This window comes from Lipomyces arxii (genome assembly GCF_038497795.1).
Source record: "Lipomyces arxii strain Phaff 12-163 unplaced genomic scaffold V1512scaffold_27, whole genome shotgun sequence".
Taxonomy (NCBI): Eukaryota; Fungi; Ascomycota; class Lipomycetes; order Lipomycetales; family Lipomycetaceae; genus Lipomyces; species Lipomyces arxii.
In genome coordinates this window covers 60,303-81,603 of record NW_027117726.1, presented here as the reverse complement: position 1 = coordinate 81,603, position 21,301 = coordinate 60,303, and the positions used below count along the sequence as shown (strand labels likewise).

Here is a 21,301-nt window from a genome sequence, read left to right as displayed (position 1 = left end):
GCGTCATAAAATGCACAACACATCATCATATACAACTAACTGCCCGCGCCACTAGTTGCCCCAAGATCTGCATTATTTGCGCGACGCTTAAAATATTACATAATCAAGAAAAACGGTTTAAATGTCATGATTTATTTGCTCTAACATACACATAAAAGCATTATGTAATCATCCCGTTCAAACGTACTACCAATGGTTAGTACTAACTTCACTTACATAATATCACTATAATTACCTGACTAAGCCATCTGATTCCTTCTCCGTATCCCTGTCTCATGACAACAGAACTTAAATCATACATTAGCAAGTTCTCACACATTATTCAAACGTTCTAGAAACTTACCACATAAAGACTTCAATTGGTCGAATGTTCTCCAAAGGAACTTTGCCCTTACCCGTTGTCTGGTATAGCCCAAGTGACAATCGTAGCTCTTCCTCCGATACAGCACCGGCCGCGTCGATTTTGTTTCCAAGAATCAAGAATGGGACCTTATTGAGTTCTTCGATTGCGAGCAAGGCGTCAAGTTCGACTTTACTCTCTGCGAATCGGTCAACATCGGCGGCGTCAACTAAAAACACGATTCCATTGACTTCAGGAAAGTAATCTTTCCACAGACGACGTGCTGTTTTTTGTTATGATATGTACCATAAAGCTGAATGAAAATGCACATACCCTGCTGATGTCCACCTAAATCAAATGTAGTAAACTTCACATTTCCAATTGCCAATTCTTCTGACGCTATAATGACACGTTAAAACACAGATCAATCCATACAGCTTGTCACATACTAGGATGAAGTGTAGGTTGCAGAGTAGCAAGTCTGTCATTCTAATCTTGTCAGCAACATCCTATTTTGACATCAATCATCTCACTTTTAACATATGCAGTAATGTAGTCTTTCCAGCATTATCAAGACCCAAAAATAAAAGCTTTGCATGCTTGTTGAGCAATCCCAGTGATGCTAACACATCATAGACTATAACCATTAACTACTACTTGGTCCTCACACAATATTAACATACACCAGTTAAGGATAAACATTATCAACGTAGATCACTATATCAATGTCAATCTATATGGCCCCACATATATTGTCATTATGCGACTATAAAGACTTATTATAATTGCACCATAGAATTCATACCTAAATCACCAATACAAATTTAAATCCACTTCAAACAACAATCTAATCGACCTTGTCTTTTGTCAGTGCTTGTCCAACAATTCGCTTCCGATCTAATCGTTTGCCTTTCAACTTCGCCAAACAGTAAACTACAAAAAGTTGTCCTCGACTATGCCAGCAAAATTATATCATAATATCCATATCTCTCTCCCAATTCTACATTTATGCCATATGTCTACACTTATAGTATATATACACTTATAAATTATCAACTTTTAAGAAAAGGCACCATTTCAAGCGCTTTTTCAGGTGCTTTTTTGTTATATACAAACAATCCCTGCAATTGTGCAGTACTGATAGGCGTGCCCAACTTCTGCACCGCCTCGACAAACAAGTCGCTGGTTTTGTCTGCGCCCTCGTAGAACCGGAGAAACATCTTCTTGATTTGATCCGGCGACGCATTGTCAATCAGTTCCCGCACATCGACCCTGCCTGGTCGCACAAGCGCAGGGTCGAGGTTCTCGGGATGGTTCGTGGTCATAAAGATCAGGCGTTCTTCCGAAGACGCCACACCGTCAAGTGCGTTCAGTAGGCCGGAAAACGTGACACCCGAAAGCTTGAATCCTGACTCGTCTGATTGTTCGCGCTTATTGAATGCAGCGTCAACGTCTTCGAGCAACAGTATACTGCGTTCGGGAATATGATTCATCAGATGGTTCAACCGGTCATCCGTCAGGTTTTGTTCCGACAGGTTCAAAATGCAAATATTGTAATCCAACTCTCCTGCTAAAGCCTGTATGAAACTTGACTTGCCACTTCCAGGCGGTCCGTAAAGTAAGTATCCGCGTCTATATGGGATTCCACGGTCGTTATACCACTTACTCGACCCCAGAAAATCCTTCACGTCCTCCAATATCCGTTCGCTCACACCATTATCCAGAATCACACTCTCGAGCACGCGTTTCCGTCTCGGCTGTCCGAATGGACGCCACTCCGGACCCCACGACATGTACACCACCGTTTTTCCCTCCTGCATCTTCATGGCCATTGAGTTTGCTTCCTGTAGTAATGTGCGAAAGACCTCACGGTCGCGATAGAGTGTGGTCAGTGTGATTGTTTCAAACGGCGTACCGGAAGTAAGGTCCATCAGCCTTGCCGACCGTTCACGATTAACTTGTATAAACGCATTTCTGTACCGCAGCACGTGCTTTCCTGGGCCAGGAACAAGTGTGAAGTTGGTAGTAACGCTGCCATTGTCATGCTGCTTATAACTAGTCTGTACACTCAAATGATGCGACGACGTGTACAAATTTCTTAACTTTAAAAAAGTACCATACATTCCCCTTGTATTCTCAGCAGTCGGCTGCAACGCCACAGACTCTCGTGCCATCCAGTCCAGAAACCAGACGTACGATTTGTCCTTTGACGGGATCTCAAGATCAACCAGCATCTGTCTATAAATCAAACCAGACCCACGAACCACAAGCGACCGCGCACCAGCAGCAGCAACACCAAGTCCCATCAATCCAAACCCCTGTCTATTAGCACCATCCACATCACCGCGCATGAACTACATACAGCAGTGAAGTACGGATTTGAAGACAAGATATTGCTAAGCAAATTGCTCGCACCGTTTGTCGTCTCAACCGCAACTGGCAATGGAGCTTGTAATACTACATTTGTGCCTTCGCCGGCCGCAGTTGGCGTCGATAACACTTCTTGAGCTGGCATTGACCTCGTTGATGTCTTCACATGTCGAGATGGCTCTGAAATTGTTCCGATATTGGACGTGCGGCTCATTGCTACTATACATCATCGACTGCCGTTCTTACGTTTACGTTGCTATTACAGTATATTATTATATAACTTATAGATATATATTCTATGTTATTATCTCATCCTGTATCTCTTAGTTATTACAAAGGAATATTGCGTAAAGCGCGTGAAAATAAGATTCTACAGAGTGGGGTTAGGGCAGTCGCGTCCTGTGTAACGTATGTAACGCGTCCTTGACTTCAAGTTCATCTATTAAGCACACCCACGCACACATACACACACATGTTCCGCACACAAAAGAAACGCGTGTCAGAGCGGACAAACTTCGGTAAGGAGATTGTTCGTGACCAAGATTATCCTGACCGGCTCAATTTCTACGCTACTCCACCGTTGTCCGAGATCACAATTGATGAGTTTGAAGAATGGGCTATCGACAGACTACGTGGTACGTCAAGTCCAATTAGTCTTGGAATAATAGTAATGAGAAACAGTGCTGAATGAGATTGAGACGTGTTTATACAAAAACCGAGGTGTCAAAACAATGGAACAGGCAATCAGACCAGTGTTGGACAAGTATCTTCCAATGGCACCAAACCCTTCTGTCGCTAGTCGAGGAGCAAAGAGTAGTCAGTTGGATGAGGAGCGCAAGAAAGATCACTGTTCGCATTTTATCCTTCGTCTTGCATTTTGTCGATCGTCAGTGATATTGCATCGTGAACGAGTGCACCGCTAACGAGTCTAGGGAGGAACTACGGCACAGGTTCATAAAGTCAGAGACCACATTATTTAGATTACGGTACACAACCGCTGACATTGCCGAGCAACATGCGCTTCTGACCCGGTACGATTTCGGCTGGACGCCTGTTTCCGAAACCGAGAAGCGAGAGCTTGGTGAGTCTCTGTCGTTTGCATCAGATTATAACCCGAACGTGAATGAGAGCTACTTCAAGGTCCCGTTTGAGCGTGTCCCAGAGCTAGTCGAGGCACGCAAGGTGTACATTGAGGACGGGATCGCGTACGTGCCAGAGTCTCAGCAACTAGCGTTGATCTTGACCGAATTCAGCGACAGACTGAGTCGCGCGCTTGAGATCACCGCGCGGGCTTTGCCGCGACTGGATGAAGACGACAGGTTGCTTCCGATATTGAAACATTTGTCGTCAGGGTTTGTCGGCCCAGAATATAATCCTGACTATGCGGACGGGGAGAACGAGGCCGGGATCGTCAGGGCGGCACAAGTCGATTCGTTGGTGCAGCACTTCCCGCTCTGCATGAGCACGCTGCACGCTGCGCTCAGGCGAGATCAGCATCTTAAGTATCACGGCCGGATGCAGTACGGTTTATTTCTCAAAGGTATTGGGCTGACCGTCGAGGAGGCGCTCATATTCTGGCGGCAGTCGTTTGCCAAGTTCACGGACGATAAGTTTGCGAAAGACTACCGGTACAACATCAGGCACAACTACGGGCTCGAAGGTTCGCGAAAGAACTATAAGCCATACTCGTGCCAGCAAATCTTGTCCGACAACGCGCCGACCGGGAACGAGTACCATGGCTGTCCGTTCCGGCATTTCAGCGAAGACAATCTTGTGCATGCTGTCGAAGGGCTTGGCGTGGCGGACAAGACAGTGTTGCGCTCAATCAGAGAAGATGTTCGGAACAAACATTTTCACGTTGCGTGCACCAGGGTGTTTGAAGCCACGCATAAATCGCCGGGCGTGAAGAGCACGGTCGGAGTCGGCCCGGGAATGGAAAGCATCACGCATCCAAACTTGTACTATGACCGAAGCTTGAGGTTTGCCAAACAAGTATCTGAGGTCGAGAACGCTGATGCGTCGGCTGTGGCTGATAGCTGACCTATTATCTGTGCCTGAGTGCAGTCACTAAAACAATTTGATCGTCAACCAAACTGCATAGACTCGAGAGTAAGTACGAAAGAGTATAGTATAATATTATCATTAAATAAGCAATCCGTGATGTGTACCAATACAAACACTACAATTCTTAAAACATCAAAATCGAACACAAAAAGTCGTAGAAACAAAATCAAACCCGCTTCTCATCCACCTCGATAGGCTCATCACTATCGCTGACATGTTTCGGAAAGTCCGAATTTGCAGTTCCGGTAGTAGTGATGGCATCAATCTCGACCGCATCAGCTTTCTCTGGGACTTCTTCATGGATCAGCAAGTTGAGGATCAGAGCGACAAACGCGGTCAGTGCGAAACCGGTCTCCATGATGAGCGTGATGGCGTCAAGGAATCCTCTGAGCGCGTGGTTGGTGCCGGAGTAAGTGAAGAAGAAATCGAACCAGTTGGGCACAAGGATGGAGCCGAAACCAACACATAGCGAGCCAGTGAGGACGAATCTGTTGCGGCGGGTGAAGGGGACGGTCGAGATGATTCGCATGCCAGAGACAGCGACAGAGCAGAAAAGGAAAGTCGTCATGCCGCCGAGCACGGCCGACGGGATCGCGACCAGAGCAGCCGCGAACTTGGAGAAGACGCCCATGACGATCAAGAAAAAGCAACAGAAGTAGCCGACGGTACGGTTTGCGCATTTTGTGAGTGAGATGACACCGTTGTTTTGCGCAAATGTGGACATTGGGGTCAATGTCATAAGACCGGCGAGCATGCCGTTGAGACCATCGGCAAGAACGCCGCCCTGGATGCGAGATTCATAAACTGGGCCTTCGACCTCGAGACGAGAGACATCGCACGTAGCAGTGATATCGCCGATAGCTTCCATCATAAGAATAAGGTAGACAGACAGCATCGGCAGCACGATTGGACCGTATAGTTTGAGCTTAAAAGTGTGGACCCAGATGAATGTCGCAGCGGGAGCAATGTCGATAGTCGAGCGATCAAAGTATCCACACGCACCGGCAATGATGCAGCCGACCAAAAGCCCGACAACGACAGCGCAGGATTGCATGATTGGCGACCCCCATTTCTCACAAATGATGATTGTGACGAAGACAGAAAACCCAAGCCCAATAAATTCAGCAGACCCCCATGGAAGCGGGTGAGGAGCGTTGATATCTGGGCACATGGCGAACAATCCCTCGGTGGGACGACTAGCGCAACCGCCCGAGCCACCGGCCCAGTTCATAAAGGCAGTCTCGATCAAGTGGACACCAATGAGAAGGACGGTGGGGCCGGTAACCATTGGTGGGAAGATTTTCTGAAGAATGCGAGGAGGAGTGAATGACAGCAAAATTTCAAATAAAGCACAAATGCACGTAGTCGCGATGACGGAACCATAAGCATCAGGACAAGGAAGCTTGTTTCCATCGGCGTCGAGAGGACAAAAACCATTATTGTACATTTGTTGGAAAGCGCCTGTAGCGACAGGGATAGTAGCGAACGAAGTACCGACGACCGAGATCAAGCCTGTTCCAATGAAGTAGTTTGTCTTTGGGATGTGGAATCGAGTGATTTGAATCATGGACAAGATACCGCAGCAAATCAGAGAAGCAGAGACAAGATACTGCTGACCTTCACTGTCGAGATTGATACCACCGCCACCTGACATGATAAGAGCTGGAGTGACGACGCCTGCAAGCATAGCCAAAGCGTGTTGGAATCCGAGAATGAAAGCAAGAACAATTGGCATTTCATCGTTGAGACCAAAGAACGGACCAGACTTCTGGCTTCGCTTTAAGAACGGAATGCGAGGAGTGAAGAGGTAAGCATAGTCGTACTCTCCCAGCCATCCGTCTTTAGTGAGAAGTTTATGTCGAAGCTTGCTGGTGAAGGAAGGCCCTACTTTTTCATTGGCATGGCCCAAGTTTCCAGGGTGTGGATCAGCAATAGCGTCTTCGAAATTCATATTGTTGTTTGTTGATGGAGTGTGTGATATCGAGCCAGAAAACGGAGGAATGGAGCATTGCGCACGTATTAATATACTCGTCAAGAACAGGTCTGACTGTGCACAAAATAAATTTTTTGGTCGAAAAGGACTCAGCCGACATCACGATAGAATGCAGGGAAGTGTATTTTAAAGTTTGAATTTGATTCATGTAGTCTTCTGTACTCATCAGCCGCATGGACGTACCTGACAGGACAGTGCTGAGTTAAACTTTAAACAGATGACGCCTTCTACTAGTTGAACTTTAATATTTTTGTGTGAAGACTTGCGCACTCAGCCGAACCCTAACCAGCTGCCGTCTAGGGTTGACGCTGTGAGTGAGTCGAGTCGGTTTAAGCCGGAGTCCGTCTGTTCAGTCTGTACGGTCTGCTCAATGCAAATGAGTGAGAGAATGAGTGATTATTTACTATTAAGACCATCGTCTGCATTAGATTTAGCTGCAATTTACTCTCATGTAGGTCGTGCGTTAGATCAATGTCATGAAGGCTCATCGCATACTTCGCTGCCCTTAGTATTCGTGCAATGCGCCATGACGCGTTCTTCTTCATCATATTCAGACTCATTTTGCTGGATTGACCATCTAACCCATATTCAAAATCTGTTCGTACTATTTTTTGTTGTTCTTGCTATTCTTGTTGTTCGTGCTGTCAGGGCTATTTACTATGCACAATGCATGAGGCATCGAAGGAATAGGGTTTACCCCGTGCTCGTACACCTTAATTTACCAGCTTCTTCCTTGTCATTTTGTCTCGCATAAAAGTACAGTTTTAAAGGCGGTTTCCTCCATCATTGAAACCTCTGCATTCTTATTTACGTGTCACGCTATTGTCTGTGCATGATTCTAATGCTTCTAGAACAATGTGACATGCTTATAGAGATTAATATACGTTCTGATAATGATCATTTTACTAACTTTAAAGGCTTCTAGAACGTTTTCCAACAAATGGTCAGATCTCAATCATACCGGTTTTGTACGAGCCCGCATCTGCTCAATCGGCGGCCAATACCTTTCTTAATGATATTGCAGAATCGATCCGAGGCTCGTTGTTTAAGCAGCAAATATTAGATTCTACAGACCCCAATGCTGTAAATGCATTGTCGCCAGTATCGCCGATGAAGCTTGAACAGATACTTGGCTGCCTAACTGCAGGTCCAGTTCCACTCAGTTCATTTGGTAGATTAATCCAACGCATTTATTGATTTACGTGAACTAATTGCCAGAGACAAGTTTACTTTGTGATTGTTTTGTAAACATTTCAGACCTATGCAATACTTTGACTGAGAAATCCGACATTACTGATCACGACAAGCTATCTGGTCTTGAAGTATTAGATCGACAAGTTTTTGATGACATTACTCAATTCTGGCAGTCAGATTTTGCCATTGAAAGCTGATAGTATTTTTACTATCAAAATTAGCTTATATTTGCTGTATTAATATATTTGCTGTATTAGCTATATTCAACATGGTCATGATATATCATACTTTCTCTAATCAGATTGAAAACAAGCTTCTTTGGAGTCAATGTTAAGTAATACAGATTGTCTTCTTGCGGACGTTGATTATCAAAACCCTGTTATCGCCTGCCTACGCTTTCACAGTCTCCGGAAGACAAGGTCTACGTGAATGGTCTCGGACATCGCCGATGATCCTCAGAGTGGTCTCTCGCCCCACACACATATCACACTCAAACTCTTTCTTGTCTGAACAGTTTTGACAGGTAAATTAATTAATTGCTAATTTATGCAATATAATCTCACTGTGCCTCAATCCCGTCTTATTGATATTGCGTATTTCTTTCCTGATCTATCCAATTTCGCAAACATCACAGACTTCGGGTAAGGGTATAAAACGTTGTTCAAGTATATAAGCACAATGCGCAAAGTGGCGCATGTTTGTGCTCTATAAATGGTACTGTACCCAATTTCCAGTTAGACCGTTCAAAGTCTAAACTTACGCAAAATCATTTTTTCTGCCTTCATAAACTTGTTTTTAAATGACAATTAATTTAATGAAATTTCTATTGTCTTAAGGGTTTGATTCGCTGGCAGTGCTCTTGTGTCTGTTCTGATCTGTATCTGCACTGTCTGTTCTAGATCCCATTTGATCCTACATCTGTTTATCAACTCCTTCTTCAGTTTTCATCTTTCTATATGTGAAAATCGTTCAAATTGAGCTAATAAGATAAAACAGATGACTCAACCACGTCATTTAGCATCGCAGTTAAACTGGTCGCATGTGTCAGCGCACGAACACACTGGCAAGGTGTCCTGTGTTCCCGGCCGCCAAAACAACCTGTTAAGAACAGCTCCTTTCATCGGTAACAGTTGGCTAAAAAATATTCTATTTTTTAATTTTTGATTGCACGGAGTCTGTCGGGTCTTAATTAAGATATATCGCGTGATCCAGATGCCTTTAATTTTAAATGTAGTTGTTTGCATTCTAGTAAGTTACAATCTATTACGTTCTAGATGTTTAGTTTTTAGCGTTTGAATTAATACCCTGTATAAATAGTGTTTGTAGTTTTATTTAATATACTCGTTCGATTACTGCGATTCAGGCAAAGAGATGATGACACGATTCAGGAATCCGGTGAAGTGATGAACGTGTCGAAGCACCACAATAGTATTTACGGGCTGAACAGCGTATACGCACTATTCTGGTACCAGAATGTACTGCTAAAAACGTCCCCGTCTGAATTTCAATTCACTTCATATCTTACGCAACCCATCGGGAAATAATGCAAGCGAGTCCCGAGCAAAATTTTCTCGCCAGCGTAGACGAGCTGACTGAGCGGTTCAGGTCCGTCCGGTTTCTTGATCCGTTGACGGCTGGGCTCGAGAAACGGGTCGAGTTGCAAGCGCCTGTGGTCAGAGACATCCGGGCCGCGCTTAGGTTTCCAACCCAGACGACTGTTGAAAAATTCAAAGATGCGTTTCTGAAGTTTCCAGAGACTGCGTTGGTCAAGCCGGACTTTACGTCTCAAATGGACGAGAATCGAAGTTACTTTTACGAAGTGCCTAGGGATGCTACGATTGCTGATCTTGATTCCTGCGTGTACGATGCTTATGGGGAACGGAAGTTGGACGGCAAAGAGGAGATTCGGATTACGACTATTGAAGAATGCGAAATATCGCCTAGTTCTAGCCCTACGACTGCTGAACTTCATTTGGATACCGAACCTAAAGATATGTGTGTTGTTCAGTCAGATAGGCCTGAATCGCACTCTCCATTAAGTACGATATCAATCACAGGCTATAACATATCACTCAGTCCGAACGACCAAAACGTACACACACGCGCTCGAAATATAGACATCAAGCATGCAAAGCTTGACACTATAACAATTCAAGGTTTTGGTTTGGTCGTACGCCCCAATGCCGATAGTGACGGTATTGCGACTAGCAACGCAGAGGTAAAACTTGACAAAATAACGGTGGAAGGGCATTGTTTGGCAATCAGCGTTGGTACTATTACGGAACACACCGACTCGGTGACAAGCAGGTCTGATAATGGCGATGTAGAGTCATTGAGTTTAGCAACTGAAAGCAAAGACTCGGGCGGTGTACCAGATTTGTCAAGCACTGATGAAAGGCAAAGCGCAGATGGCAAGGCTGATGAGTACAAAGCGGAGAAAGTAGCAGAGCACAACCGCAACATTGATCTATTAAAGACTGCAGACGCAGAGCCAAAGTGCTCAAAGACCGATTTGAATGGTAATGAACCTAAATTGAGTACGCAGGACGCAAGCTTAAGTGCTGGTGAACGTAAGTCGAGTACGCAGGAAACAGGTTCAAATGCTAGTGAACCGATTAAATTGACCACATCTGCACTTTCATCCACGCCTACCACAGTTCCCGGCATTTCTGGCATTGCCGACGAGAAAAGTTCTTTGAATCCGTGTAGGCACGGCGATCAAGAAAACACTGCACCAACAGATTTTGTGAATCAAGACAGCTGTAGTTTGGTAAGGCAATTTGAGTTACTAAAGTCATACATCGATACTCTCCGAGCGAACGTTGCAGAACGGCAGCGGCTACTTGAACAGTTGGCAACCGTACGCCGGACTTTCAAAAAAAATCTTAACCGGACGCAGGTCAGCCAGTCGCCGCCAAAGAAGTTATCTCAAGTCGGATATCCACTGCTTGAATCTGATGTCATTCTAAGAGCAGTTGAACAATCAACTGAGATTTGTTGCGCGTCTTACATCGTCCAATGCGGTACCGGTTTGAGAAGTCCAATTGTACCAGACGGAGCAGAACAGAAAGTAGCGGGTCAAGTTCTGATATCTAGTTTAATGTTGCTCGTACTGCGCCGGCCACATTTTATAAAGTTGCCAGCACACTCTGTCGTTCTTCTTGATTACGGGTAAATGCATTTTGAAAGTTTACAGTAAGGTTGCTGATTAGTGTTACAGATACAGTATTGAGAGCATGCAACTGATACGCAACGACGTACAAGCAGCATTTGGTGACGCCCAAAACCTTCCGGTTACACTGTGTCCCTGGACTCCACTTGCATCTGTTCATCATTTCGTCGTGTACTGTTACTCTAAAGCCGTTGCAAACCGTGTTTTTAAAACATTCATGGACCGGCAAGTGCCGAAGCACCATACCATAGTTCTATGCCTGTGATTCTCTCTGTATACTGCGCTTCTGTACTAGTCGTCTACGTCATATATATAGTTAATAGTACCACGTTTAAGTGTCACGTGCTTTGAGCATAAATATGCCAACATGTGTAGCTGCAGATAACAAGATTAGAGTTTTCTGTTCCGCTGATAACGAAGAAGGTACGCTTACCGGATTAAGTAATCGCGGCCAACAACGATTGGCCTGTCGCGGCATAAGGGCATAAACAACGTAGTGCGGTGTGTATCAAGGGTTAGGGCGACATGCCCTTCGCTTCGTCCGTCACTCCGTTTTGCTGTTTTTTCTCTCTCCTTCACTCATCCATCACCAATCACCAAACACCTGCCGCCATGTTGTTGCAACCCATCGCTTCCATCGCGGCTTCAGTCGTTGCAGCTCTTGTCGCTGCTCCTGCTGTTGATGCTGCCTCGCACCCGGCATCTGTCTTCGCTTTCCCAAAGACCGGAAGCCACCAGCACGATATTCCTAGCCTGCGTCCGGCTGAGGCCCGTCTTGTCTTTGCCGAACGTCTTGGTGTTTCTCGATTCCACAAGCTCGGATACGAGGTAGTTTAATTTTTGTTTTGTATTACAATTGGATGGCATTTCTGAGGATTCAATTGGATGTTTAAGCAGAATGACACGACGATAAGTATCAGACCACATAGCACAACTCACCTGTGCATTCAAATCATAATTGTTGGTAATCAGACTAGTCAAAATGGGACAGGGTCGTCATTGAATTCTTGAGAAATACCATACCAAATTGTGCTGCACAATATTATAAATCAAATGTCTAACTGTTGTTTATAGGGCCAGGACATGAAGGTTCTTGAGCTTGAACATTTTAGCGGAAACCACGTCGGTCTGTGGAGAGACCAGAGCGAGAACATTGTTGTCATCGTCTCCGGTGTTAGCGACACCAAGGGTATGTTCATCACGTGGTAATTAACACGCTCTAATGAAATAGATGTTTTCACTGACAGCCGTCCCGCTTTTGTCATTAACGATACCCCCGATGCTGACTCTTTCCGCTCGCTTGCCAATGGATTCATCCAGGAGGCTCAGCAGCTGGTTGGAGACCCCAGCGTCCGTGTTTTCGCAGACTCTCAGGACTCTTTCATCTCTGTCGTTCCCGACATGGACCTTTGCATTAACGGACACGACCAGGTCATCTCGCGCTCACAGTGCAACAACGTGTATGAGGCTGATGTGTCCAAGGACTTTGCTTCCGTTTTCGGAACCCAGTTCGGTGAGATCTTCTCCGGCTCGAACGCCGTTGATGCCGCTTTCATGGACGAGGCTCTTGCTCTTCATGCTTTCACTGAGGGATTCGCTCAGTCGTCCAAGGCTGACAACCAGCTCGCTATCTTGTTCTTCAACAGCTTGAACTCTGTTTTGAACACCTATGGTGCCGGCTCTGTCCAATACTCTCTTGGATCTGCTCTCATGGCCAAGCTCCTCCAGCAGCTTGTCTTGGAGACCGGTCCTTCCACCCCAATCACTGCTGTCCTCCTTCCCGGTGGTGCGATGCCCTCTTCTAAGAAGAGCAAGCGATCAGTGAGCACCGAGGCTTTCGGTAACCAGCACGTTTCCCCTGCTGTCTCTGTCGGTATCCTTGCCGAGCCTGCTTCGTACACCACCCAGGAGGAGTGCGAGATCATGACCAACTACTGCACTGGCGGCCATGGCATCTGCATGCAAATGTACGGCCAAGAGGGATTCTACTCTTGCAACTGTATCTCGACCTACGACGAGACCACCAACCAGCGAACGTACTGGGCGGGTGAGTACTGCCAGAAGTACGATGTGACCACACCATTCCAGCTTTTCTTCTGGTTCTTGGTTGTGTCTGTGTTATTCCTTGCCTGGACCATCAAGGCTATGGTGTCGATTGGAAGCGAGGAGCTTCCTGCTGTTTTAGCTGCTGCGACCATGGTCCAGCCCAAGGCTTAAATGATTTGTAGGCATGATACATTTTGTGGGTTTTATTAGTTTTTAAAATGATTTGTTCATTGTTAGAGGTCAGGGTTTCTTTTGGAAGGGGTTTTATTAGAGTTGTAGGATTGCTTCAATAGACAAGTTCCGATTCATTCAGGGGTAAATGTAGTGTAAATGGGTAAAGTATAGTAAGTTAGTGCTGTATTTGCGTATTGTGTGTGCATAAGGCACATGAAATTTATATTGATGATCTTGTACAAGTCACAAAACACATGAAGAATGTCGATAATCACGATATACAAGTCGAGTGATCTGTTCGATTCGTCTACGCTGAATTACCAGTTTGTTAAAGGCACAAAGAAGCGAGATGGTGACGGTGACGAGTTAATGCTGTCTGATGGTGAAAGTGAGAGTGAAGACGATGAACAGGACCACGTTTTAGACTTTAATAACGACGGAGAAGGCGAGGCAAGGCTGACTGGTGTGGTTAAGAGTCGACATATAGTCACGCCGGGAGAGTTGGTGACTGACGATGTTATGTGGATGCGGTGAGTGAGGAAGTAGGGAGTTGTAGATGGGGAACTGATGATGGGTAGGGGACATGGAACGTATTCTGTTGGGCCTAAGACGTATTCTTCTGTTGCAGGCACGATTACACGGGTGAACAAGTTACTGAGTGTGGCTCCATTACGCGGGAGGTGAGTGACTACGCTGTTGAACAAAACGGATGCTGAACACAAGTAGATACGAACCAAAGATCGGAGACCACGTTATCGGCCGGATCATTGACGTTGGAACAAGGAGCTGGCACGTTGATGTTGGCGCGAAACAGTTTGCGGTCTTGATGTTGGGGTCAGTGAACTTGCCAGGCGGTGTGCAGCGCCGGAAACTAGAGAGCGATGAGCTGCAAATGCGAACGTTTTTAAAAGAAGGAGATTTGCTTAACGTAAGTGATGTGTCTATTCACGGCTCTACTTGCTAACGCATATGACCAGGCTGAAGTGCAAGCCGTGTACGCAGACGGTGCCGCGTCGCTTCACACGCGGTCGCTAAACTACGGCAAACTTAGGAACGGGTACTTTTTCACGATCCCGTCCTCGCTTGTAATCAGGTCCAAAAGCCACACTTTTGAGCTTCCAGGTGGGGTCGATCTCGTGCTCGGCGTGAACGGGTACGTGTGGCTGCGAAAACACACCCAGCAGTTGGGCGCGCAGGGTGTCAGTCTGACACGGTTGGCAGAAGAAGCGGGATGGGAAATTTACAGCGATGAGAATGAGTACATTTCTGCCGGGGTGAGAGAGTCGATAGTCAGGTACACGAACGCAATCAAGGCGCTGGAATACTGCGAGGTCGGCGTGAACGAGGCCAGGGTTATTGCTGGGTACGAAGCAAGCCAAGAGTATAAGAATCCGGGTGAGATGGTTGCAAATGATGTCAAGCGACGAATAGCGAATTCTGTACTGTTGAACACTTAGTCTACTCTGTTTGTACATATGTTTGATTTATCCATTCTCTCTCATGTATATAGTCACGTGATCTGTGCGGCTTAATATTTTTGATCATCTCGAAAACTGCCCGACGGCGTTCATGATAAATTTTTGTATAAGTTACTCTTTATATTCAGTCAATATTGCGTTAAGTCACAGTGTCTATTATTCAAATCTTAACAACTCCCCCAGCCAACTTTCTCGCATCGTGGTTAAACAGACTACTGGTAGCAGTCACAGGCGACCCGGCGCTGTTACCCAAGAACTTGCTCTCAAACGGGGTTCCTGCTCGAGTGTTGTGTGTTGTCATTTTAGACGATGCCGCACGTGGTCCGGCGGGACGTTCACGCTGGCCGCTTGCTCTTCTCATCTTGCTTGTTTAGCTTTGACTAGAAGTATCGCAAAGTACTTACGTCTTGAACCACTTGGTCGTTGATCCAACTTTCAAGCAAGTTTTCTGACTGAGTGCCAGATTGTGGCTCAAATGCTAATTGTGTCAATACTGTTTACCTAATAGCAATTAGACTTACTTCGTGTAGGAGACTGGGTCGTCATTTGATACAATTCAGGCTTGATCGGCAACACCTGGCTGTGAACCGACGACTCGGTCGGGGTGCTTGTGCCAGTTCGCGACTGTGCCAGAGGTGGCGGCGACATAAACGATTTTGGCTGGCGTTCGTGAGGCGGCGGCGAATCGGGCGGAATGATGCCGTAACGTTCGTACCCGAACGACGACTCTATCTTTGGCGACGTGCGTTCGGGTGAGCTGATTACCGGACGTTGGGGTTTGCGTTTGAATATTGAAATCAGTTGGTCTGGTTGTTAGATGTACTTGAATTGAAAATGGTCGACTTACACATTTTCTTGGTGGCTGATTGCATCGTTGGTGGGGGTCCGTCTGAAGGCACAATTGCGGTGGAGTCTTGCGATGGCATTGTCGTGTGTCCGGACGCCGTTGTGAGCTTGAGTTTCGGTATTTGGTCGGTCGGGTCTTCAAGAAGAACAGATTTGTTCTCGTTCTGCGCATGGTCAACAGCATCAGTCCGTGCAGGTGACATGCCTAGTTCAGATCTAGCGTCCCTGTCTTCAGCATCGCGCCTTTCGCGTCTTTGTTTGGCCACAATGATGCTATCTGTTCCCATTGTTCTCATGGCAGGATTAGACGACCTGGCTGTCACGTCCAATTTTGGTACTTCGAACGCGTTGTCGTTCTCTCCGCGTTTCGTCCGGATGGCCTTTCGCTTTGGCGTCGGGCTTTCTGGAATGTCACGGCTGTGTTCTTGGTCTGGTGCGACGTATGCATGTGCGTTTGGGTCTAGGTTCTCGACTTGGGCCAGAATTTCAATCAGACTTTACTGTTAGCATGGTTTGAGTAGTTATATCGCACACTTACAGGTCTTCAACTCGTTGCATGTTGCTATTCGATTTTACGCTCGCCAGTGCTTTCATCAACATATTCTTCTGTGGCGTCGACACGTCCTGGGTGTCCTTTGCACGCAAAGTATACGGTCTCGGGCCTCGAAGTTTGGCGATTTCGTGACGCAGACAGTGACTGATTTCATCAATCGTGAGCTGACTTTCGCCCACAATCATGTGTCGAATGGCTTCGAGTCCGTGGCGCATTTCACCTGCCATGTGAGCGATTCCGTTTAAAATTTCGGTTTCACGGGCGCTTCGTTTGGCGTCTTGCAGGACAAGCTGGTAATGTTAGGTGATTATATCTAACTAGGAGAACTTACTCGGTCAATGAGTTTCGAGATGTACTCGTCTCCGAGGTTTGCGTTTTCAGGCAAACCATTAAATCGTTCGCTGGCCAAGTCGGAATGCGATGCGGACGCAATTCCATGCTCTTTGTTTTGAGAAACTGACTGTGATAGTCTTGGTGGCGGAGTCACGGGCCCGTTGCGTGTGCTTGCTTTGCTATGGCTGCTTCTGATGGATTGGTGTTTTGGAGCTGACTCGATTGAGATTATGCTTGATCTTCTCAATGAGATTGGAGAGTCAAGTTTTGTGTTTGCGTATGTCGTGACTGGATTGTCGGGGTCAGATTGCGTGTTGTAGTCCTGTTGAGTCCATGGTATGTGCGAAGTCTGATATCCAAGGGCTGAACTTGTCGGCGAACTGATTGGTGGCAGACCCAAGATTGGTTTGGGATGATGATAGTTGCTGCTGCGTGTACTTGGATGAGGACTTTGACGGTTGCTGTTCAGGCTCACGTGAGATGGGGATGCAGGAGCTGCGGCGGAGTTTGGAATGATGGCGACTCGCGGTGTTTCCCGACGCATAGGTACGCTTAGCGGTTCTTCTGGCCCGCTAGCGAAGCTGAAGTCTGAGTTTAACCGGGTGTGATTTGCGTTTCGTATGGTTTGCATGTCAGGATACTCTGAACTGTTGCTTTTGTGAGACCGCACTGAGCTGTAATGATGGTGGCTGCCATCGAACGACAATGCGGCATCGCTGTAGACTATACTGTTAGCGGGGAGTCTTTTCGGAGCATGAAACGCACGTGAAGGAGATTCGGCCAGTAGGAGTTCCGAGTAGCCGTGGCTCAAACGGTTGAGGAAGAGCTCGCTTGATACCGCGCTGGCGTACTGTGCTTCTGAGCCTGAGTCTGTGCAATAATCGCTTGAGAGTCGTCTGTAATTTGTGCGCAAGGGTTGAATGTTCGAGTAGTTGACACTGCTGGATCGACTTGTTCGATCCGATCGAGGACTGTGGTTGACTGCGGGCGATGAAGTTTGTTGTTTCACTGACATTGACTTAGGTGTGTCGTATTGTGTTGGGGTTGGCTTGATGGTGAGAGTATCGTTGACTGGAATAGATCCAGCGCTGATCGGGTTGGACACTTCACGAACAGACGTATGGATCAGCTGTAGTTCAGGCAAGACTAATCTATTCAACACGTTACTGATGATGTCGTCGAGGATTTCCGAGTTCATGGAAACGTGTCGATGAACGTCTGACTTGTTGGCGCCTGTTTCCATAGCGGTGTAAGTCGAGTTAGTGCTGCTTGAGTTGCATCTAGAGTATACGTTTCCATCGGTATGTCCATTCTCATGATCCTCACGAAGTTTCGCATGTCTGATTGGAGGCATTGAAGACGACGAAGAGCTTATGCGGTCGATCGAATCGGCCTGGTGTTCAGATTCAATAGGTACAGAAGACAGATTTGCCAATCTACCGGCCACAGAGGTTAGTTCTGAAGCAGGAATAGGGACGGTTACTTTTGCCGCAGATTTCTGATGTGTCTTTGGTATCGAAGATCGTTCAAAGTACTCGATCAGTACAGATGTCTGATTAGCAGCGTTGGGTGTGCTGGCCGAATGCTGTCCTTGATTGTAAGATACGCTTGGTGGACTCATTCGGTGGTGATAGTGCCGATGGGGATATTGACGATGGTGATGATAGTTTGTTTACGATCGAGGAACTGTTTCGTGTTTGCTGTTAGTTTCCTTGACGACGGTAATTTGTTTACAGTCTGATCGCGATGAGCTTAATGAGGAAGAACCAAGCACTTTGTAGCCTCAATTGAGTCTATGTGGCTGTATCGTGTAGCAGCCCTCATTATACCGTATACTATCTATATTATATATATTATGCGATACTGTATTTATTATATATATTACATATATATAATATCATAAATCATCCCATTGTAATTGCCATCGATATACATCATGTACCCCTGAACTAAAATTAGGCGAATAATAAGGTTCATTGATGAGCTGGCATAAATTCGCTTTTGCTATGTCTATCTCATATCATATCCCTGTAAATGCCGTGAATGCCGTGAATGCCGTGAATGCTGTAAATGCTGATTAGTCAATGCTCTAAGACTTCAAACTATTCTTCATCAAAGTTATATGTGTACCACTCGAAATCAAAATTAATCTTAATCTGTCCCAATTATCGTGCTGTTTGACATTTTTCCTCTCAGGTTCCAACTCCATGAACATTATCATCCTCTCTACGATTCCTCGCTCAATACTATCGTCAAACTCGTCTGTCACACCGTCCTCGCTCGGCTGCGAGTCTGGTATGAGTTCTCGTTCAAGAGCCGGGCTGCTCTGGGTGTTCTGAGGCGACTTCGTGCGAGCGTGCGCCCCGATCGCGGTCAGACGAACTTTAACCCAGGTCTTGAACAATGTCTCGACCACCAGCGCAACCTTGATAACGTCTTCCACTTGCCCGTCTTTGCCATTGACACGGTGCTCGATTGGGCATAGTTGGAGGTACTCTGCCATGTACATCTTGCCCTTTTCGTAACTGTAAAGCCAGTTTTTGGGCATTACTGGGCACAGCGCCAACGGTTGTAAGATTGCATCACACAGCAATACGGTGTAATCAGACTTGCTGCTGCAAATCGACGTCGGCGCTTCCAAAAAGAACGCAAAATTTGCCTGGCACGAGTCACGCATGTACATTGTCATTTCCCTGAAAAAGGTTTGCTGGTCTATTAGACCTGGGACCAACGTAATTGCATCGTAGAGCTAATTATGTGAGTGCAGTTCGTAACTATGCAAGAGTACTGACCAAACCAAGAAGGCGTCGTCGCAGATCCAGCGCAATGACATCACCAAACGAATGGGCATATGAATCGCTACACAGGCAATGCGGATTGTCATCAAACGTGCGTAATCGGCTTTTCTTGTTGACTTCGGTCGAGTAGATTGGTCGAATACTCGCCGACGTGTTACCTGTGTTACAGGCAAAAATGGCTTTCAAAGCCGACTTCCAGTCAATCACGTAGTCGTCTGTTTCAGTGCCTTTCAAGACAGTGAACCAAAGTGTTTGTCTTAGCGCGGCTTCTGTCTCGTTGGTCTGTATCTCTTGATTCACATCAAACGCCTCGTGCCAATCCCGTTCCAGTATTTCAACAATGAACATCAGTACAGTTCTCCAAATCGGCCATCGTGACTCTAATGTACGAACTCCATCTGCTTCAGGCACACTTTTGTCAATTCGACTGACACCATACGCTGATGCGCATCTAAATCCCCATGAAATGATCCTTCGTATCGATCTATCCGCTGATTGCCACATGAGCTTCATGTTTTTAGATCTAATGACCCCATCCTCATCAACATCGTCAATTGGATCCGAAAAGCGTGTGCACGCCCGTTTTCGCGTTGTCGGCGGGAGGGCTCGTTTGACTTTGCGCGTCTGTATACTGAACACTTTATCAAAACCTAGATCTTTAATCGGTACTCCCGCCTTCAATACTTTTGCCAGTAATCGCGTGGCTACTTCACATGTCGGCGTATCTGCAAATGAAGTGTCTGTTATTCCTGTGCCTTCCAGATCAGTCAGCAACACACTATCTGACTTGATCTCTCGTTTCTTCGTAGTCGTCGCAAACTGTGGATTACTGATGAACGTGAATAACAGACTCAATTGCGGTGCTGTTGGAATGAATATTTCTGGGAACTGGGACGACAGCATTGTTTCCAGGAACTCGATGCCTGACTCGTCTAAACAGTGTTAGCACAATACAACAGTAACACTGTCCCATTACAAAGCTCATCTTCAAACTCATTTTCGACGTGAGAAACGCATTGCAGCACTTTATATGGATCCCCCAAAGCCCATGTTCGCTTTGGCGGTCTGAGTCGTCTGTTTACAGCGTCTTTATTCTTGGACAAAGGCGTAAGTGTGCATTGTTGCAATGGTCTTTGTAGCCAGCCTAGTTCCACATTATCTTTTGTGTTTGCCATGTGATTTCTTCGATTTGTGTATAAAGACGCGTCAAATCGCGTTGATATAAGTAAAACAAAACCCTTATTTAATTTCTGCTTACATCTATTTAAATGCAGATAAACTGTTTAGTTTATGCCATAACTGCATAGCTATGAGAATAAGCCTGAACATCTTGAGAATGAAACTTGATTCTTCGGAAGTTTAGACTCGAAATTACAGAAAAGCAACAGCTTTAGAAGAAGAACGAGGAGGTCATTCAAAGATATTGCGATATTAGACACAATTTCAATACAAACTATCGCTATCTAAAGAGTTAATTTCGAGACTACTCGAAGCACATACGACTATGGCATTTTACAAGATTCAACTATACCGGTCAGCAATTGGTCTACCAAAGAAAGTCAGCTTAGTACTATTATCACTTGGACTAAGGCGGAGAGGCAATATTGTGTATCAGAATATTTCACCGGTCTCAGCAGGAAAGATCCTGAGCGTGAAGGAGTTAGTTCGGGTGTCGCTTGTTGAGAAGAAGTTGACGAAGGAAGAACATAACAACACTTTGAAGAGTAGTAAGGGATACTACGTGATTAAAGATGATCAGGATCAACTGAGTGTGTAGTTAGTTAGTCTTGCTTTATAACCGTCGTTGTTTTTGTATTATATGCATTGTAATCGTTTTTTTGGTTGGGAATTTTTTGTATGTATCAAATAAAATGTGCATTTTCATTCAATAATACATATTATGTTATTATATACAGTTATATATTTTTATTGTATAAATA

The 21,301-nt window shown here is 45.7% G+C and overlaps 11 protein-coding genes across 11 annotated transcripts in view; 6 read left to right on the top strand and 5 right to left on the bottom strand.

Annotated features, from left to right (window-relative positions):
* Positions 1-110: 110 nt before the first annotated feature.
* Positions 111-1,351, bottom strand: V1512DRAFT_267722 (ADP-ribosylation factor family-domain-containing protein). The gene is made up of 8 exons (XM_066917343.1): positions 1,146-1,351; positions 1,024-1,057; positions 874-977; positions 790-829; positions 674-739; positions 344-623; positions 236-287; positions 111-186 (listed from the first exon to the last, which is right to left on the bottom strand). Exons 2-8 carry the CDS (start codon positions 1,040-1,042, stop codon positions 178-180), a joined length of 570 nt encoding a protein of 189 aa, XP_066769432.1. The 5' UTR covers positions 1,043-1,057; positions 1,146-1,351; the 3' UTR covers positions 111-177.
* A 5-nt stretch (positions 1,352-1,356) lies between these two features.
* V1512DRAFT_230223 (BCS1 N terminal-domain-containing protein) lies at positions 1,357-2,871 on the bottom strand. The gene is made up of 2 exons (XM_066913942.1): positions 2,703-2,871; positions 1,357-2,658 (listed from the first exon to the last, which is right to left on the bottom strand). Exons 1-2 carry the CDS (start codon positions 2,853-2,855, stop codon positions 1,393-1,395), a joined length of 1,419 nt encoding a protein of 472 aa, XP_066769431.1. The 5' UTR covers positions 2,856-2,871; the 3' UTR covers positions 1,357-1,392.
* A 108-nt stretch (positions 2,872-2,979) lies between these two features.
* Positions 2,980-4,912, top strand: V1512DRAFT_267719 (eukaryotic and archaeal DNA primase, large subunit-domain-containing protein; the record flags this gene model as incomplete). Its single annotated transcript, XM_066917342.1, has 3 exons — positions 2,980-3,345; positions 3,392-3,596; positions 3,643-4,912. Coding segments are annotated over exons 1-3 (1,472 nt in total), but the record flags the coding sequence as incomplete, so codon positions are not given.
* On the bottom strand, positions 4,835-6,824 carry V1512DRAFT_267718 (permease family-domain-containing protein). The gene has a single exon (XM_066917341.1). It carries the CDS (start codon positions 6,723-6,725, stop codon positions 4,941-4,943), a length of 1,785 nt encoding a protein of 594 aa, XP_066769429.1. The 5' UTR covers positions 6,726-6,824; the 3' UTR covers positions 4,835-4,940.
* A 265-nt stretch (positions 6,825-7,089) lies between these two features.
* Positions 7,090-8,311, top strand: V1512DRAFT_88861 (uncharacterized protein). Its single transcript, XM_066918553.1, has 4 exons — positions 7,090-7,364; positions 7,685-7,938; positions 7,986-8,202; positions 8,250-8,311. Exons 1-3 carry the CDS (start codon positions 7,138-7,140, stop codon positions 8,156-8,158), a joined length of 654 nt encoding a protein of 217 aa, XP_066769428.1. The 5' UTR covers positions 7,090-7,137; the 3' UTR covers positions 8,159-8,202; positions 8,250-8,311.
* A 1,019-nt stretch (positions 8,312-9,330) lies between these two features.
* Positions 9,331-11,487, top strand: V1512DRAFT_267712 (uncharacterized protein). The gene is made up of 2 exons (XM_066917340.1): positions 9,331-11,132; positions 11,182-11,487. The coding sequence occupies exons 1-2, from the start codon at positions 9,505-9,507 to the stop codon at positions 11,396-11,398; spliced, it is 1,845 nt and encodes a 614-aa protein (XP_066769427.1). The 5' UTR covers positions 9,331-9,504; the 3' UTR covers positions 11,399-11,487.
* A 215-nt stretch (positions 11,488-11,702) lies between these two features.
* V1512DRAFT_267709 (uncharacterized protein) lies at positions 11,703-13,487 on the top strand. Its single transcript, XM_066917339.1, has 3 exons — positions 11,703-11,961; positions 12,208-12,322; positions 12,365-13,487. The coding sequence occupies exons 1-3, from the start codon at positions 11,746-11,748 to the stop codon at positions 13,348-13,350; spliced, it is 1,317 nt and encodes a 438-aa protein (XP_066769426.1). The 5' UTR covers positions 11,703-11,745; the 3' UTR covers positions 13,351-13,487.
* A 235-nt stretch (positions 13,488-13,722) lies between these two features.
* V1512DRAFT_272695 (uncharacterized protein) lies at positions 13,723-14,810 on the top strand (the record flags this gene model as incomplete). The annotated part of the gene is made up of 4 exons (XM_066917698.1): positions 13,723-13,883; positions 13,932-14,033; positions 14,080-14,281; positions 14,331-14,810. The coding sequence occupies 4 exons, from the start codon at positions 13,723-13,725 to the stop codon at positions 14,808-14,810; spliced, it is 945 nt and encodes a 314-aa protein (XP_066769425.1).
* Positions 14,811-15,166: 356 nt separating this feature from the next.
* On the bottom strand, positions 15,167-18,184 carry V1512DRAFT_255185 (uncharacterized protein; the record flags this gene model as incomplete). The annotated part of the gene is made up of 6 exons (XM_066914798.1): positions 15,167-15,211; positions 15,236-15,324; positions 15,353-15,637; positions 15,679-16,172; positions 16,216-16,520; positions 16,562-18,184. The coding sequence occupies 6 exons, from the start codon at positions 18,182-18,184 to the stop codon at positions 15,167-15,169; spliced, it is 2,841 nt and encodes a 946-aa protein (XP_066769424.1).
* A 214-nt stretch (positions 18,185-18,398) lies between these two features.
* V1512DRAFT_267702 (uncharacterized protein) lies at positions 18,399-20,575 on the bottom strand. The gene is made up of 2 exons (XM_066917338.1): positions 19,356-20,575; positions 18,399-19,312 (listed from the first exon to the last, which is right to left on the bottom strand). Exons 1-2 carry the CDS (start codon positions 20,262-20,264, stop codon positions 18,653-18,655), a joined length of 1,569 nt encoding a protein of 522 aa, XP_066769423.1. The 5' UTR covers positions 20,265-20,575; the 3' UTR covers positions 18,399-18,652.
* A 150-nt stretch (positions 20,576-20,725) lies between these two features.
* The window catches only part of V1512DRAFT_267701 (mitochondrial 54S ribosomal protein uL30m), a 699-nt gene continuing 123 nt past the window's right edge, over positions 20,726-21,301 (top strand). The window contains exon 1 of the mRNA XM_066917337.1: positions 20,726-21,298. Coding sequence (XP_066769422.1) covers positions 20,866-21,138 — 273 coding nt within the window. The 5' untranslated portion in view covers positions 20,726-20,865 and the 3' untranslated portion in view covers positions 21,139-21,298. The remainder of the gene's footprint in view (positions 21,299-21,301) is intronic.

Excerpts from the sequence above, each read along its gene's own strand:
- V1512DRAFT_267722 (XM_066917343.1), bottom strand. Across the intron at positions 740-789 it reads GCAACCTACACTTCATCCTA|CGTCAGAAGAATTGGCAATT; the intron begins GTATGTGACAAG and ends GTGTCATTATAG. Across the intron at positions 624-673 it reads TTTAGGTGGACATCAGCAGG|CACGTCGTCTGTGGAAAGAT; the intron begins GTATGTGCATTT and ends AACAAAAAACAG.
- V1512DRAFT_230223 (XM_066913942.1), bottom strand. The coding sequence starts at position 2,855 with ATGCCAGCTCAAGAAGTGTTATCGACGCCAACTGCGGCCGGCGAAGGC. Across the intron at positions 2,659-2,702 it reads CAAATCCGTACTTCACTGCT|GGGTTTGGATTGATGGGACT; the intron begins GTATGTAGTTCA and ends GCTAATAGACAG.
- V1512DRAFT_267718 (XM_066917341.1), bottom strand. The coding sequence starts at position 6,725 with ATGAATTTCGAAGACGCTATTGCTGATCCACACCCTGGAAACTTGGGC.
- V1512DRAFT_88861 (XM_066918553.1), top strand. The coding sequence starts at position 7,138 with ATGCAAATGAGTGAGAGAATGAGTGATTATTTACTATTAAGACCATCG. Across the intron at positions 7,365-7,684 it reads CTAACCCATATTCAAAATCT|GCTTCTAGAACGTTTTCCAA; the intron begins GTTCGTACTATT and ends CTAACTTTAAAG. Across the intron at positions 7,939-7,985 it reads AGTTCCACTCAGTTCATTTG|AGACAAGTTTACTTTGTGAT; the intron begins GTAGATTAATCC and ends ACTAATTGCCAG.
- V1512DRAFT_267712 (XM_066917340.1), top strand. The coding sequence starts at position 9,505 with ATGCAAGCGAGTCCCGAGCAAAATTTTCTCGCCAGCGTAGACGAGCTG. Across the intron at positions 11,133-11,181 it reads GTCGTTCTTCTTGATTACGG|ATACAGTATTGAGAGCATGC; the intron begins GTAAATGCATTT and ends TTAGTGTTACAG.
- V1512DRAFT_267709 (XM_066917339.1), top strand. The coding sequence starts at position 11,746 with ATGTTGTTGCAACCCATCGCTTCCATCGCGGCTTCAGTCGTTGCAGCT. Across the intron at positions 11,962-12,207 it reads TCCACAAGCTCGGATACGAG|GGCCAGGACATGAAGGTTCT; the intron begins GTAGTTTAATTT and ends TGTTGTTTATAG. Across the intron at positions 12,323-12,364 it reads CGGTGTTAGCGACACCAAGG|ATGTTTTCACTGACAGCCGT; the intron begins GTATGTTCATCA and ends CTAATGAAATAG.
- V1512DRAFT_267702 (XM_066917338.1), bottom strand. The coding sequence starts at position 20,264 with ATGCTGTCGTCCCAGTTCCCAGAAATATTCATTCCAACAGCACCGCAA. Across the intron at positions 19,313-19,355 it reads GACGACGCCTTCTTGGTTTG|CTCTACGATGCAATTACGTT; the intron begins GTCAGTACTCTT and ends TCACATAATTAG.